Raw genomic sequence first — 15,095 nt, 5'->3', positions numbered from 1 at the left:
TGTTCAAGCAGGAATGCTCGGGAATACCACATCCATCAGCGAGGACCCCCTCCCGCAGGGAAATGCCCTGTGCTCAACGGTACCATTGGGGAGGGGGCACAGGCGCCTGTAAACTCAACAATTCACAAGCAATTGCTTCCCCTACGCCATCAGGTTGCGAAAGCTCCCTGAACACTGAAGCACTCCCTCGGTATTCACCTTTATTTGCAGTATTTATTAACTTTCCCGATTAACGTTAATTTTACATCTTTGCACCGCACTGGAGTCACGTTGTAGTTCCAGGAGTGGTCGGGGAGGCCGCGTCTGGAGTACGGTGTTGAGTTCTGTTCGCCCTCCTGTAGGGAAAACTCCACTGAGCTGGAAGGAGTGCGGAGGGAGATTTAAGAGGATGTTTCCGGGTCTCAAGGATCTGAGTTATGGAGAGAAGGCAAGCAGAATGGGACTTTGTTCCATGGAGCGTAGGTATAAAGCCAGGGGAGGTACAGGTAGGGTGAATACTCAGTATTTATTCCCCTTGGATGGGGTATCGAGAGCTAGTATGCACAGAATTGAGGTGAGTGGGTGGAGAGAACGGAGAGGCAGGGACTGGGTTAAGTGAGTGATAGACAAATGGGAAGAAGGGCAGAGTGTGAAGATGAATGAGTAGAAAGGAGGAGTAAATAGAGGGTGCGGGAGAGTTTGGGGCAGGGAGGGGAGAAGAGTGGTCTAGGAGGGGAGTGGGAGAGTAGTGTGGGAAATGGGGATGCGAGTAGAGGGGGAGATTGGGGTAGGTAATAGGGGGAGAGAGGGTGGGTGGGGATGAAAGGATGGGGGACTGAGGGTGCGGTGGATTGAATGCGGAGAAGTGGGGTGTAGTCATTTGATTGACGTTGGCCCCACGGGGTCTTGACAGAGTCCTCTGATCTTTTCAGGAATATCCGGGTAAAAAGGTGCCGTCTTCTCACAGATGAATCTGTAATTACTTTTGCAACTGTAACTGGAAAAGTAACTCCATCCGTCCGATTCGCACTTACTGCAGGTGGGCGATCCATGGTTCAACTCGTACAGAAGATCAGAGGCCACATTCCTGTCAAAGAGGGTGAGACGATTTCAACAGAGACTAAACAGATCCAGCAGACAACCGGAGACCGCCGCCAAACTAATCCCACTAATCTGCGCTCTCCCCGCATCCCTTGTCAGCCTCTAAACATATCCTATGATACCGCGCTATCCCCTCAGCCCCGGATCCATCGCCGTACGAATCCCACTACTCCGCTCTCCCCCACAATCCCGAATCAACTCCCAAATTCATCCCACTGCACCACTCTCTCCCGACAACCCTGAGTTTTTCTCCAAACTGATCTCACTCACTCACTCTCTCCCCACAGACCTGATTCAGAACTCAAACTAATCCCACTGCCTGATTCTCTCCCCACGACGTAGTTTCAGCCTCCAAACTAATCCTACTGACCCACTCCCGCACCACAGAGCTGCAACAGACCAAACCTCACCTGTCTGCGCATTTTCCAATCCAGTATGTTACGTATCGATAGACAGCACTGGAAACAAACTTCTGTGAAATTAAATCTATTCAGTTAATGATTAGAAACAGACTCTCTCAATGTATATCCATGTGAATGGGCGGTACAGAGAGGGAATCAAACAGTGTCTGAGCGAGGGAGTGTGAGGTGAGCTTCACTCTATGTCTGACCCAGGAAGTGTGTGATGGGATGTTGTGGAGGGAGATTCACTCTGTGTCTGACCCCGGGAGAGTGTGATGGGACGGTGTGGTGAGAGATTCACTCTGTGTCTGACCCAGGGAGTGAGTGATGGGATGGTGTGGATGGAGATTCACTCTGTGTCTGACCCCGGGGGTGTGTGATGGGACGGTGTGGAGGGAGATTCACTCAGTGTCTGAACCCAGGAGTGTGTGATGGGACGGTGTGGAGGGAGATTCACTCTGTGTCTGACCCCGGGAGTGTGCGATAGGGCGGTGTGGAGGGAGATTCTCTCTGTGACTGACCCTGGGAGTGTGTGATGGGACAGTGTGGAGGGAGATTCACTCTGTGTCTGACACCGGGAGTGTGTGATGGGACGGTTGGAGTGAGCTTCACTCTGTGTCTGACTCCAGGAGTGTCTGATGGGACGGTGTGGAGGGAGATTCACTCTGTGTCTGACACCGGGAGTGTGTGATGGGACGGTTGGAGGGAGCTTCACTCTGTGTCTGACTCCAGGAGTGTGTGATGGGACAGTGTGTAGTGAGTATCTCGCTGTGTCTGAACCCGGATGTGTGTGATGGAACGATGTTGAGGGATTTTCACGGTGCCAAAACCTGGGAGTATGTAATGGTACAGGTGGAGGGAGCTTCACTCTGTGTTTCATGCCGGGAGTGTGTGATGAGACATTGTGGAAAGATCTTCACACTGTGTCTCAAATCAGGAGTGTGTGGTGGGACAGTTTGGAGGGGTTTACACTGTGTGTCTGACCCCGGGAGTTCTTGATTATTAATGTCTCGTCTCACGTTAAGACATACCTTTTCCTCGTCTGAATCTATTTCGAGGAGCCTCGAATCGTATTCTGAACAATGTCCCATCGCTCCATCATAAGATTTTGTGATCTCGGATATGAAATAACACCGGTCCTCTTTTTTGATCCAGTTATGGGGACATGTTGTCTCTGCAAGAACAAGAAACCGTGAGTCTCCCTCCATAACGTCCAATCACACAATCCCGGGGTCCGACACAGAGTGAAGCTCCCTCCACACCGTCCCATCACACACTCCCGGGTTAAGAGACAGAGTGAATCTCTCTCCACACCGTCCCATCACACACTCCCGGGTTAAGAGACAGAGTGAATCTCTCTCCACACCTTCCAATCACACAATGCTGGGGTCAGACTCAGAGTGTCCCTCCACACCGTTCCATCATACACTCCCGAGGTCAGACTCTAGATGTCGCTCCTTCCACCCCGACCCATCACACTTTCCGGGGTCAGACACAGAGTGAATCTCCCTCCACACCGTCCCATCACACACTCCCGGGATCAGACAAAAAGAGTGAATCTCCTTTCACCTTCCCAACACACACACCCCGGGGTCAGACACTACATGTCGCTCCCTCCAAACCGTCCCGTCACACATACCCGGGGTATGTGATGGAGTGAAACTCTCCACCTCCTCCCTCCCCATCTGTCACCCCCTGTTATGTGGAGCTGTTGAAACGGGGGATGTCGTCTCACCTATTCTCCTGGCAAGGTATTGGCAAATCTGAGCTTTGTTTTCGTTGATGTTTCTGTACTTTATTTCGAGCTGATTGAACTGATGACAGAGATCGCTGTGCTTTCGATTCAGGTCCGAGAGATCCGAGTTGAGGGTAGTAAAGTTGTTTTCGAGGATAGTGAGGTTGTTGCTGAGGGCGGAAAGATTCTTCTGACAGTTTCTCTGGGAGAGATCCAGGCGGGTGTTCTCGGATGTCCTGGATTTAAGGGTTGAGTTCAACTTGGAGACTTGCTGTTGATATTGGAGCTGGGTCCTGTTCATCTCGTGATCTTGTTCCCGAAGTCTCTGGTAGTTTCGCTCGGAGGTTATCAGAAAATGACGAGTCTGTGATACTGAGAGTGATAATAAAGTGTGTGTCAGTGACACGGTGTGAGGTGAGTCGGTGTTAGATACGGGGAGTTTCTGTGTCACAGTGAGAACTCTGTCTGTGACGAGGTCTGAGGAGTGTCAATATCGCGGTGTGGGGAGTATCGGTGTCGTACTGAGGTGCGTGTCTGTGTAATAGTGAGGGTTGTGCCTGTGTCACAGTGAGGAGTGTGTGGGTATCAGAGTGATATGCCTGTTTGCATGGTTCGGTGTCAGAGTGAGGGGAGTATCGGTGTCACGATGTGGAGACTGTCAGCGTCAGTGTGTTGGGAATGTCGTTGTCACAATAATGGGTTTGACGGTGTCAGAGTGAGCGGTGCATCAGTGTGACGCAGAGGGTGGTGTCTGCGTCACAGTAAGGGAGGTATCGGTGTCACGATGTGGAGACGGTAAGCGTCGCGGTATTGTGACTGTGCATGTCACAGTGATGAGTGTGTTGGTGTCACGAAGAGGGATTGGTCGGTGTGACAATGAGCGGTGCATCAGTGTGACGCCGAGGGTAGTGTCGGTGCCACGGTGAACACAGAGTCAGTGCTTTTGTGTGGGGAGTGAAAATGTCACGGAGAGGGGAACGTCGGTGTCACAGGGAGAGTGAGTGTCCGTGTCACAGTCAGGGGGACTGAACAGGGCATGGTGAGGGTCGTGACGATGTCCCGCTGTGGGACCTGTCTGTGTCACGGTGAGTGGCGTGTTGGTGTAGCTGTAAGAGGAACATCAGTGCTACGGTGTGGGGTGTTTAATTGTCACGGTTAGGGGAATGTTGGGTGTAATGGTGTGGGCTGGTCGATGTCACGGTGACGGGTGTGTTGGTATCACGTAGAGGGCACTGTCGATGTCACGGAGAAGGGTGTTAACTCTCACGGTGAAGGCTGTGTCAGAGTCACGGTGAGTGTATTGTCGTGCACTTTGTGAGGTACTGTCATAATAATGGTAACGGGCTTCTCTTTGCTATGTTGAGGGTAACGTCTGGGTCACGGTGAGGAACGCGTCGCTGTCACTGTGAGGAGCGTTTCGACGTCAGGGTGAGGGGCATGTTGGTGTCAGGGTGAGATTTTTGCGCTAACGTTTCATTCCTCTCTGCTTGTTTGCGGAATGACTACACCCGGAGCCCGTTCCACTCACCATAGATCGAGAGCCCAGCCACTATCGCGACGAGGCCGATTGTAACTAGGAGTAATAGGCAGATCCTACGGTCCGGTCTATTTCCGATGTTCTGCTTCGGCTTCTGTTTCTGCGCACCTGCAGAGAGAACATTCAGTGTGTGTGTGTGTGTGAAATCAGCCGTGACCTCACTGGAAATCCCTCCCTCCCACCCTCCGCTACAGGGAAGCGACACATGTGTCCGACCTCTCGTTGTAACAGATGCCACCGAATCCCGGCAGAGTCCTGTTAAACCACTCCGGAGGCCGCTCAACGCCCTGACATCCTTCCGATAATGGGGTGACCAGAACTGTGTACAAAGCGCCTGATTCAGCCTAACTCGTGATTTTTTATAACAATGCAATGAAACTCCCTGACTTTTGTACTCAATGCCTACGACTAATCAAGGCAAGAACACAGAATATCGAACAACACAGCACAGTACAGGCCCTTTGGCACATAATACTGTGCCGACCCTTAAACACTGCCTCCCATGTAACCCGACACATTAAATTCCTCCATATACCTGTATAGTAGTCTCTTAATATTCACTAGTGTATCTGCCTCTGACTCAGGCAGTGCATTCCACGCAACAGCCACTCTCTGAGTAAATAACCTTCCTCTAATATCCCCCTTGAAATTCCCACCCCTTACTTTAAAACCATGTCCTCTTATATTGAGCAGTGGTTCCCAGGGGAAGAGGCGCAGACTGTCCACTCTATCTATTCTTGTCAATTTATCGTATCTTCTATCATGCATCCTCTCATCTTCCATCGCTCCATAGAGTAAAGCCCTAGCTCCCTTAATCTTTGATCATAATGCACACTCTCTAAGCTAGGCATTATCCTGGTCAATCTCCTTTGTACCCTTTCCAATGCTTCCACATCCTTCCTACAGTGAGGCGACCAGAACTGGACACAGTACTCAAAGTGTGGCCTAAAATGCCATGGGCATTCTTAACCATCTCATGAAACTGTGCAGCCATGATCAGGGAGCTCCGTACACAGATCGCAAGATCCTCTGCCTATCTAAAGTAAAGACATGTTCGGAACAGCATTGTAATTTGAAGGGTTGTATTGTGCTGTAGATTCTCTATGTTTCTATGTTCCAACAATGTTTCGGGTTTTGGCTTTGATTGTTTGTCATTTGTTTCATTTGACCTACCAAGGCCCAACATTTTAGGTTTGACGGTGTTATACTCCATCTGCCAGGTCTCCAAACCGTATCTGTAACTGATCTACGCCCCACTAATTCTTGGCCAGTCTTCTCCGCTCTCCACATCATTGCATACCTTTCATGATCAGCTCTTTCCCTTTTCCCCATGTCATTATCGACCTTCGGACACATATTTTCTTTTGAAAGACTAAACGCAACATGGTACATTGACACTGAAGTCCTCTCACTTTCAGTATTTGTTTTAATTTAATCTGGACTAGTCTGCGTATCGGTGGAAACAGTTGACTTCAGTGGCTAGAGGTAATGGTCCCGATCTGGGAATTGAAAAGTGTTTTCACTGAATCACTTACTGTGGAATGATCGATTCGGCGAGCTGTAATATGAAGAGCAATAGCCAGTTTGGCTTTGTCAAGGGGAGGTCGTGCCTGACGAGACTGATTGAATATTTGTGTGCATGTGGCTAAACAGATTGTTGAAGAAAGAGCAGTAGATGTAGTGTATGCGGATTTCAGTAAGGTATCTGATAAGGTACCACATGCAAGACGTATTGAGAGATTAAGGATCCACGGGATCCAAGGGGACATTGCTTTGTGGATCCGGAATTGGCTTGCCCACAGAAGGCAAAGAATGATGTAGACGGGTCGTATTCAGCGTGGAGGTCGGTCATCTGTGGAGTGACTCAGGGCTCTGTTCTGGGATCCTATCTCTTCCTGACTTTTATAGATGAACTGGATGAGGAAGCGGAGGAATGAGGTAGCACGTTTACTGATGACACAATGGTTGTGGGTGTTGTGGATAGTTGGAGGGCTGTCAGAGGCTACAGCGGGACATTGACAGAATGTAAAACCGTGCTGAGAAGTGGCAGATGGAGTTCAACCCAGTTAAGTGTGAGGTGGTTCATTTTGATAGGTAAATACGATGGCAGCATATAGTATTAATGGTAAGACTCTTGGCAGTGTGGAGGATCAGAGGGATCTTGGGGTCCGAGCTCAAAGCAGCTGCGCAGGTTGACTCTGCGGTTAAAAAGGCGTATTGTGCATTGGACTTCATCAATCGTGGAATTGAATTTCGGAGCGGAGAGGTAATGTTGCAGCTATAAAGGACCCTGGTCGGACCCCACTTGGAGTACTGTGCTCAGTTCTGGCCGTCTCACTGTAGGAAAGACGTAGAATCCAGAGAAAGGGTGCAGAGGATATTGACAAGGATGTTGCGTGGATTGCAAAGCCTGCCTTGTGAGAATAGGTGGAGTGAACTCGGCCTTTTCTCCTTGGAGCGACGGAAGATGAAAGGTGGTTTCATAGAGGTGTTCAAGTTAGTGAGAGGCATTGATCGTGTGGATAGTCAGTCTTTTCCCCAGGACTGAAATCAGTAGTAGGAGAAGGCACAGGTGTAAGGTGTTTGGAAGAAGCTGCAGAGGAGATGTGAAGGTTAAGTTATTTTTTACGCAGAGAGTGATAGGTGGGCTGCCGGCGGCGGTGATAGAGGAGGATAAGATAAGGGCTTTCACGAGACTCATGGATGGCTACATGGAGCTTAGAAAAATAGAGGGCTATGGGTAACTCCTAGGTAGGTCTAATGTAAGGACATGTTCGTCACAACTTGGTGGGCCGAAGAGCCTGTATTGTGCTGAAAGTTTTCTATGTTTCAATATATACATCACAAACAGGAGAGGTCATGCCGAATAAAGTGTCACTGTTACAGAGAGAAGGCAGTACATGCAGACGATAAGGTGCGAGGGGCCACGACGAGGTCGATCGTGAGGTCAGGAGTCCATATGATTGTCGTAAGGAGCCGTACGATAATCCGATAAAACGAGGCAGAAGCCGTCCTTGAGACCGGTGGGGCGGGCTTTTGTATAATTCTCCCCGATGGGAGGGAGACCTAGTTGGTTGGGGGGTCTATGATTATGCTGACCCCTTTACCGAGACAGCAGGAGGGATTTAACTGGGGCCCGAGTGACAATCTTCTATTACCCAGATGGTGGTCAGTCTATGGAACGAGATGACAGAGGAAGAGGTATAGAGAGATGCATGAGAAACTAGGACTCTGGGCACTGTGTCATGTGACCCCTCAACAATGACGTCATTACTGTGAGAGGGGAAACGGATTTAATTGTGGCCTCTAATCCGCCCCTCCCAGGGCGCAACACACCGCACAGACAATCAAAGTGAGTTCCCTCCTCTTCGCATCTCTCACGCGTTCCCTCCGTTTTATTCTCAAACAGGGGATCATTGGGGTCAGCTGTACATTTGCCGTGAAATCTCGCGACAGGATTGGACACGCCACCTAAACAGGGACAAACTAACAAAGATAAAACTGACCTCGATCTGTCCGGACCTGGGGCGCCGAAGGGGTCTTATAGACAATAGACAACAGACCATAGGTGCAGAAGTAGACTATTCGGCCCTTCGAGCCTTCAGTATTAACGTCATTCCTGTGAACTCTGACCTGTTCGTGCAGTGGTTGTCAGCCCGCCGGGTCCCGAGGAAATGGGAGGATCTTCGGCCTCATCGATGCGGGGTTCCTCTTTCCGAAAGTTCAGCTCTGAGTAGGTGGATTTCAGACCTTCTGGGAGAGAGAGTCGGAGAGGCAGATAAAGAAGAGAGTGAGAGCGGTAGAGAATGGGGAAGGGTATCGATGTGAGAGAGAGGAGAGGGGGGGGAAGTAAGGGCGAGAAGGGGTGAAACAGCGAACGAGAGGGTGAGGGAGGAAGGAGACATAGGAGAGACATAGGGAGGCAGAAGCAGAGAGCGATGGACAGATATGGGCAATGGGCGGGAAGATGCGAGAGAAAGCATGGGGAGTGAGAATGGGATGAGAGAAGTGGAGACAGATGGGGAGAGAGCAGGGGCTTAGAGTCGGGAACAGTGAGAGGACGGAGAGGTGTGAGCGCGAAAGAGAGGGGAATTGAGAAGGGAAAAAGGACAAAAGTGGAAGAGGAATGAGGAAGAGAGAAATAGAGAACTTGAGAGACAGAGAGAGAGAAGAGCGAGGGGAGAGATCGTCGGGGAAAGGAGGAGAGTCGTGGATGGAGAGGAGGAGACGGCGCGACGGGAAATGAGCGGCAAGTTTAGGGACAGAGCCGTTTGGAAGACCGATAGTGGCGGACGGGGAAAGATGAGAGAGTGCAGAGAGAGAGGGAAAGAGCGCGAGTGGGAGACAGAGGGTGGTAGAGACGGTGACTGTGATAGAGGAGAGACGGGAACGACAGGGGGCAATGAGAAAGTGCAAGGACAAGGGGCCAGAGGGAGACAGGGGGGAAACGGAGAGAGACGAGAAGAGAGGGTTTGAGGAAGTGAGGGAGGGAAGAGAACGGGAAAGATGGAACAGAACGTGGTTTAGAAAAGAGAGAGAGCGTTTAAGGATTTATACCGCGCTCCCTCCTCACCGTCTCTCCAACTGTGACCCGCCTCACCGCTCCGACACGGCGCTCACTCATCTCCGACCCCCTCCCCCCCACTCCATAGCGCTTGCTCCTCGTCGGCCCTTCCTCCACATGGCACATCCCATCCTACCTCTCCTCGCCGACCCTTCTCACTGCACGGCGCTCCCTCTATAGCGCCCCTCCCTGGACGCTCACTTCTCACGGAAACCTCCGCACCGTCCATTGAACGTTCACCCCCCACCCCCGTCGTCTCTCCAACGTGTTGTCTCTGTCTTATGCTCAAACATGCAATCTTCAAGGTCAACTGGACGTTTGCTCTGAGATCGTTCGACAGCATTGAACACGTCAGCTAAACACAGACAAGCCAAGGAAGAAACTGACCTCCACCTGTACGGTCCCGGGCCTCCGAGAGGGTCTTGACATTAAGTTCCGCGTACGTTACATCAGGTTCAGCTGGGAACAAAACAGTTAGAGTCGGACACAGTGTGAATTTCCCTCCAATCCGTCCCATCGCATACTCCCGGGGTCGGAAACAGAGTGAATCTCCCTCCAGACCGTCACATCACACAGTCCCGGGGTCAGACACAGAGTGAATCTCCTTCCACACCGTCCCATCACACAATCCCGGGGTCAGACACAGAGTGAATCTCCCTCCACACCGTCCCATCACACAATCCCGGGGTCAGACACAGAGTGAATCTCCCTCCACACCGTCCCATCACACAATCCCGCGATCAGACACAGAGTGAATCTCCCTCTACACCGTCCCATCACACACTCCCGGGGTCAGACACAAAGTGAATCTCTCTCCCGTGGAGCAGTAATAAAGCACTCCCGGGACCGACCACTAGGTGTCACTCCCGGCTCACATTCGCTTGACGCAATGCCCGCTTTCCACACCGTCCCATCACACAATCCCGAGGTCAGACGCAGAATGAACCTCCCTTCACACCATTCCGTCACACTCTCCTGAGATCAGACACAGGGAAAAGCTCCTTCCACACCATCCCATCACACACTCCTTGGGTTAGCCACAGAGATATTCACACTGCACACAGTTCCATCGCACTCTTGCGGTGTCAGACACAGAGTGAAGTTTCCTCCACACCGTCCCATCACACACGACCGGTGCCAGACATAGTGAAATACTCTCTTAACACCGTCCCAATACATAACACTGTGGCCAGACGCAGAGACACTGTGCCTCCACACCGTCGCACCACAAACAACCAGGGTCAGACAGAGAGTGAAGCTCCCTCCACAGCATCCCATAGCACACTCCCATGTTCAGAGAGTGAGGGAATCTACGCTCACAGCGTCCCAACACACATTGCTGGGGTCAGACACAGAGCGAATCTCCCTCCACACCGTCCCATCGCACACTCCCGGGGTAAGGCAGAGAGTGAATCTCCCTCCAGACCATCCTATCATGCACTCCCAGGGTCAAAGACAGAGTGAATCTCCCTCCACACCGTCCCATCACACACTCCCGGGGACAGACACAGAGTGAATATCCCTCCACACCGCCCATCACACACTCCCGGGGACAGACACAAAGTGAATCCCCATCCTCGTCGTCCCACCACACACTCCCGGGGTCAGACATAGAGTGAAGCTCCCTCCCTCCGTCTCTCTGCCCTACTCACCTGGGGAAGGAAACCGTGAGTCCGTTTTGGTGAACTTCACATTCATGTAAGTCTCTCTGCCGTCCATTACTGTCAAAGAATCTCTGAGTCTGTGAGCTCAGAAGGGGAAGCAACCGTTGTCAGAGGAAGCCCGTGTTGACACGCGGGTCCGATCGGCAACAACAAACACCAGATGAGCAGCTGGTAAAGAGAGGAACCGAGAACAGGAGGAGGATTGCGGGGAGGAGAGATGCTGGGGGCGTCAGAGAAAGTTAGTTAAAATTAGAGTGGCGGTTTCAGTACTGGAGGAATAGGGGAGGGAGAGGGGTGAGAGAGAGGGGAAAAAAGGTGGTTAGGGGAGAGAGAGATGCGGGTGACAGGGAGGCAGTAGGGACTGTGAGGAGAGAGGGAACAGTGCGATGTAGATTTGGAATGAAGTGGGGAGAAAAGGGGGAATTGAGAGGGAAGATTTGGAAAGAGATTGCGAAGAAGAACGATAAAAGAGACTACGAGCGAACGGGGTGAAGAGAGGGAGGGATGGAATGAGAAGGAGCGGAGGGGAAGACATGGAGGAGAGAGAGAGAGCGAGATGGAGAGCGGATGACTGAAGGAAGGGAAGGGATGAAGGAGAAGGAATTTAGACGATGGAGGGAAAGAGGGAGCGGGTGGGGTGAGAGAGGAAATGAAAGGAAGGAGGAAAGTAGAGAAGGAGGGCAGGAAAGAGGAAGGAGGGAATATCGGAGTGATTTATGTCACTCCTAAAGAGCCTCCATTGTCCTGGAGATTTGCACCCACCCCCCGGTTGGCTCCTGATTTCTCACAGCTCTTGACGATCCCGCGAGTCTCAAACTCTCTGTCCGCGAGAAACCATGGGCCCAGGACAAAACACTAGCACATCCACCGAGATGAAAGAAACTGCTCCCCTCGGAGAGAGGAGAACAGAGCCCAGAGGCGCCCTCTCTCTTTCCTTCCTTATTCCGTGGCATTCTCACTCCCTCTCTCTCCTTAGCTCTCCTTCTCTCCCCATCCCCCATTGCTCTCTTTGTGTTTTCACCTTCCCCGTTACCTTACCCTATTCTTTCACACATCGGCTCCACACCGATTCCCCTCTCTAACAGCACCGCCCGTCGCCGTGACCCAGAGATGTCCGAACCCACCCACCCACTGCACCCCGACCAGGAAGCTACCTGTATCTTCGGTCCCGTCCCTTCCGCATTTCCAGCGGTGGTGGATCGGGCAGAGATTAGATAACATTTGACCCTGCACAGCCGGCCATCTGTCTCCTGCGCCCTCCTCTCTCCAAATCTCTGATTTACCGGCAACGCCCCCTACTTCGATAGTTTCGTATCTACTCACACACACTTCCTGCGACAGAAAAAATAGACAACAGACAATAGGTGCAGGAGTCGGCTATTCGGCCCTTCAAGCAAGCACCACCATTCAATGTGATCATGGCTGATCATCCACATTCAGTACCCCTTCCATGCCTTCCCACAATATCCCTTGACTCCGCCAACTTTATGTGCTCTATCTAACTCCTTCTTGAAAGTATTCAGAGAATTGGCCTCCACTGCCTTCTGAGGCAGAGCATTCCTCAGATCCACCTCACTCTGGGTGAAAAAGTTTTTTTGCCTGAAATCCGTTCTGAATGGCTCACCCCGAAACTGGTTCTAGGCTCCGACAACATATAGAACACGATTCCTCCATCTAGCCAAGGGTTGGGCAAACGTTTTGACTTGTGGGCCACAAAGGGTTCTAAAATTTGACAGGGGGGCCGGACCAGGAGCAGATGGACGGAGTGTTTTGGTAATACACCTCATAACAGAAAATAAAATAACATGGGATATGTAGAAAACATGTGCTTTAATTTCAATTGAAAATGAACAAATGCATTACAACAAAATATCTGTCTTTGAAGTCCCATGGTATTTAGCTATTTATTGAAATGACCTTTAAAACATTGAAAATTAAATGAATAAAATACAGCTTTTTTAATAGTAACAGTTATTATTTTAAAGCACTGAAAATTTTGTTATCCTTCAAGATATTATCATCATCACTGACTGACTGTCTTTATTTCAAAAACGGTAGGAGATGCAGGGCTACTTGTCCTGCTCCTTCTTATTCAATTGTCCCCTGTGCCAAAACTCAACAACGACCAGCACAAGGACAGAACAGTGACAGCGCGCCAGTATGCGGAGCGCTTGATTTGATATGGAGCGCATTTTTTATTTTGAGAACGTACGTGCACCTGCACACTACTCATGTCCATCACTTAACATAAATGACATTAGACATGTAAGGCTTACTGAAAAAAATATTTTCAAATGAATTTTTTACATATCACAACGAAGAAACATTTTTAATTTCAGTGGGAACAGTGTTATTGGTCTCCCTTTTTAGCCAGCGCATCAAAATCTGGATTTAGTTTTGTTGTGGCGATTCTCGGGATGGATCTGAGGTGTTGGTCAGTTGACTTGGATCTGTGGCTGGCTTTGCTGATGTTCATGACGCTGAACGCCTGTTCACACAAATAGGTCGAGCCGAACAAAGAGTAAAGCGGAAATGTGGAGTAATACCCTGCACCTCAACAAAGGTCAATGTATATAGACTGCGTCATCTATTGGGAAAACGCCAGTATTGCGGGGAAAAAAACGTTAACAAGGCTTATTAATATAATTTCATCAAGTTCTGCGGGCCGGATTAAAAAGCTTAACTGGCCGCATATGGCCCCCGTGCCGTGGTTTGCCCATGCCTGATCTAGCGTGTCCAATTCCTTAATAATCTTATGTGTTTCAATCAGATCTTATCTCATCCTTCTAAATTCCAGTGTATACAAGCTCAGTCACTCCAATCTTTCAACATAAACAGAGTGAGGCTCCCTCCAAACCGCCCAATCACACATTCTCTTGGTTTGACACAAAAAAAGCTTACTCCACAACATCGCATCATACAGTCCCGGGGTCAGACACAGAACGAAGCTTCCTCCACACCATCGCATCACCCTCCATATCGACCCGTTGTTTCACGTTGTTTGTCAATGAAAAGTTTGTTGAGGGGTGAGGTCATAGTTTCTTAACTACCCTACCTTACAGTTTTACCTATCACATGTAGATAGGGGAGTTAAGAAAATTTATGGAGTGTTACCTTTCATTAGTCGACGGATAGAGTTTAAGAGTGGCGAGGTAATGCTGCAGCTCTATAAAACTCCGGTTCGCCCACACTTGGAGACTTTTCAGTTCTGGTCGCCTCACTATAGGAAGGATGTGGAAACATTGGAAAGGGTACAGAGGAGATTTACCAGGATGCTGTCTGGTTTAGAGAGTATGCGTTATGATCAGAGATTAAGGGAGCTAGGGCTGTTTGGAGAGAAGGAGGGTGAGAGGAGACATGATAGATGTATACAAGATATTAAGAGGAATAGACAGAGTGGACAGCCAGCGCCTTTTCCCCAGGACAGCACTGCTCGATCCAAGATGTCATGGCTTTAAGGTAAGTGGTGAGTAGTTCAAGGTGGATATTAGAAGAAGATTTTTTTAAGAGTGTATTTGGTGTGTGGAATGCACTGCCTGAGTCAGTTGTGGAGGCAGATTCAGTAGTGAAATTTAAAAGATCACTAGACTGGTATATGGAGGAATTTAAGTTTGTTGGTTATATGGGAGGCGGGGTTTTAAAGTTCTGCACAACATTGTGGGCCGAAGGGCCTTTACTGTGCTGTACTGCTGAATGATCTATGTTCTGTAGTTTTAAGGTGCTTGCAGGGTGGTACAAAGGGTTATCAGATAAATGTTTTTCACACAGAGAGTATGGGTTGCCACAGAGCGAGAATGCACTTCCAGCGATGGTGTTCGAGCCTGATTCAATGGGGTCTTTTAATAGTCTCTTAGATAGGAACTTTGTTCTAGGATTTTGTTAATGCAATAGACACCTACGCTTACTTCCGTTTCATCTGCAAACTCTGCCACAAAGCCATCTGTTCCACTCAGCATTGAAAATCAATGTGAGAAGTAGCGGTCTCAACACAGTCCCCCTGAGTAACACCACTCGTCACTGGCAGCCAACCGGAGAAGGCCCATTTTATTCCCACTCGCGGCCTCCTGCCTGTCAGCCATTCTCCTATCCATTCCTGTGTCTTTCCTGTAACACC

General features: G+C 49.9%; 1 protein-coding gene across 4 annotated transcripts; it reads right to left on the bottom strand.

The window, feature by feature from the left end:
- Positions 1-230: 230 nt before the first annotated feature.
- Positions 231-12,227, bottom strand: LOC132389125 (C-type lectin domain family 10 member A-like). Of its 4 annotated transcripts, none has more exons than XM_059961583.1 (9): positions 12,136-12,227; positions 10,970-11,149; positions 9,705-9,776; positions 8,387-8,506; positions 4,745-4,861; positions 3,217-3,588; positions 2,513-2,655; positions 1,491-1,552; positions 231-1,066 (listed from the first exon to the last, which is right to left on the bottom strand). In XM_059961583.1, the coding sequence occupies exons 2-9, from the start codon at positions 11,034-11,036 to the stop codon at positions 856-858; spliced, it is 1,164 nt and encodes a 387-aa protein (XP_059817566.1). In that variant the 5' UTR covers positions 11,037-11,149; positions 12,136-12,227; the 3' UTR covers positions 231-855. The 4 variants fall into 4 exon arrangements, with proteins under 4 accessions (XP_059817566.1, XP_059817564.1, XP_059817565.1 ...); XM_059961581.1 differs by having other exon boundaries at positions 10,970-11,058; positions 12,136-12,166; XM_059961582.1 differs by having other exon boundaries at positions 8,387-8,503; positions 10,970-11,058; positions 12,136-12,166.
- Between the last annotated feature and the right edge of the window lie 2,868 nt (positions 12,228-15,095).

The sequence above is a fragment of the Hypanus sabinus genome, unplaced genomic scaffold (assembly GCF_030144855.1).
Source record: "Hypanus sabinus isolate sHypSab1 unplaced genomic scaffold, sHypSab1.hap1 scaffold_477, whole genome shotgun sequence".
Lineage (NCBI taxonomy): Eukaryota > Metazoa > Chordata > Chondrichthyes > Myliobatiformes > Dasyatidae > Hypanus > Hypanus sabinus.
The sequence above is the reverse complement of the archived record's forward strand: the minus strand, read 5'-3'. Positions and strand labels throughout refer to the sequence as shown.

Excerpts from the sequence above, each read along its gene's own strand:
- LOC132389125 (XM_059961581.1), bottom strand. The coding sequence starts at position 12,164 with ATGCGGAAGGGACGGGACCGAAGATACAG. Across the intron at positions 3,589-4,744 it reads GGCTGGGCTCTCGATCTATG|TATCACAGACTCGTCATTTT; the intron begins GTGAGTGGAACG and ends TATCACTCTCAG. Across the intron at positions 2,656-3,216 it reads ATACCTTGCCAGGAGAATAG|AGACAACATGTCCCCATAAC; the intron begins GTGAGACGACAT and ends TTGTTCTTGCAG.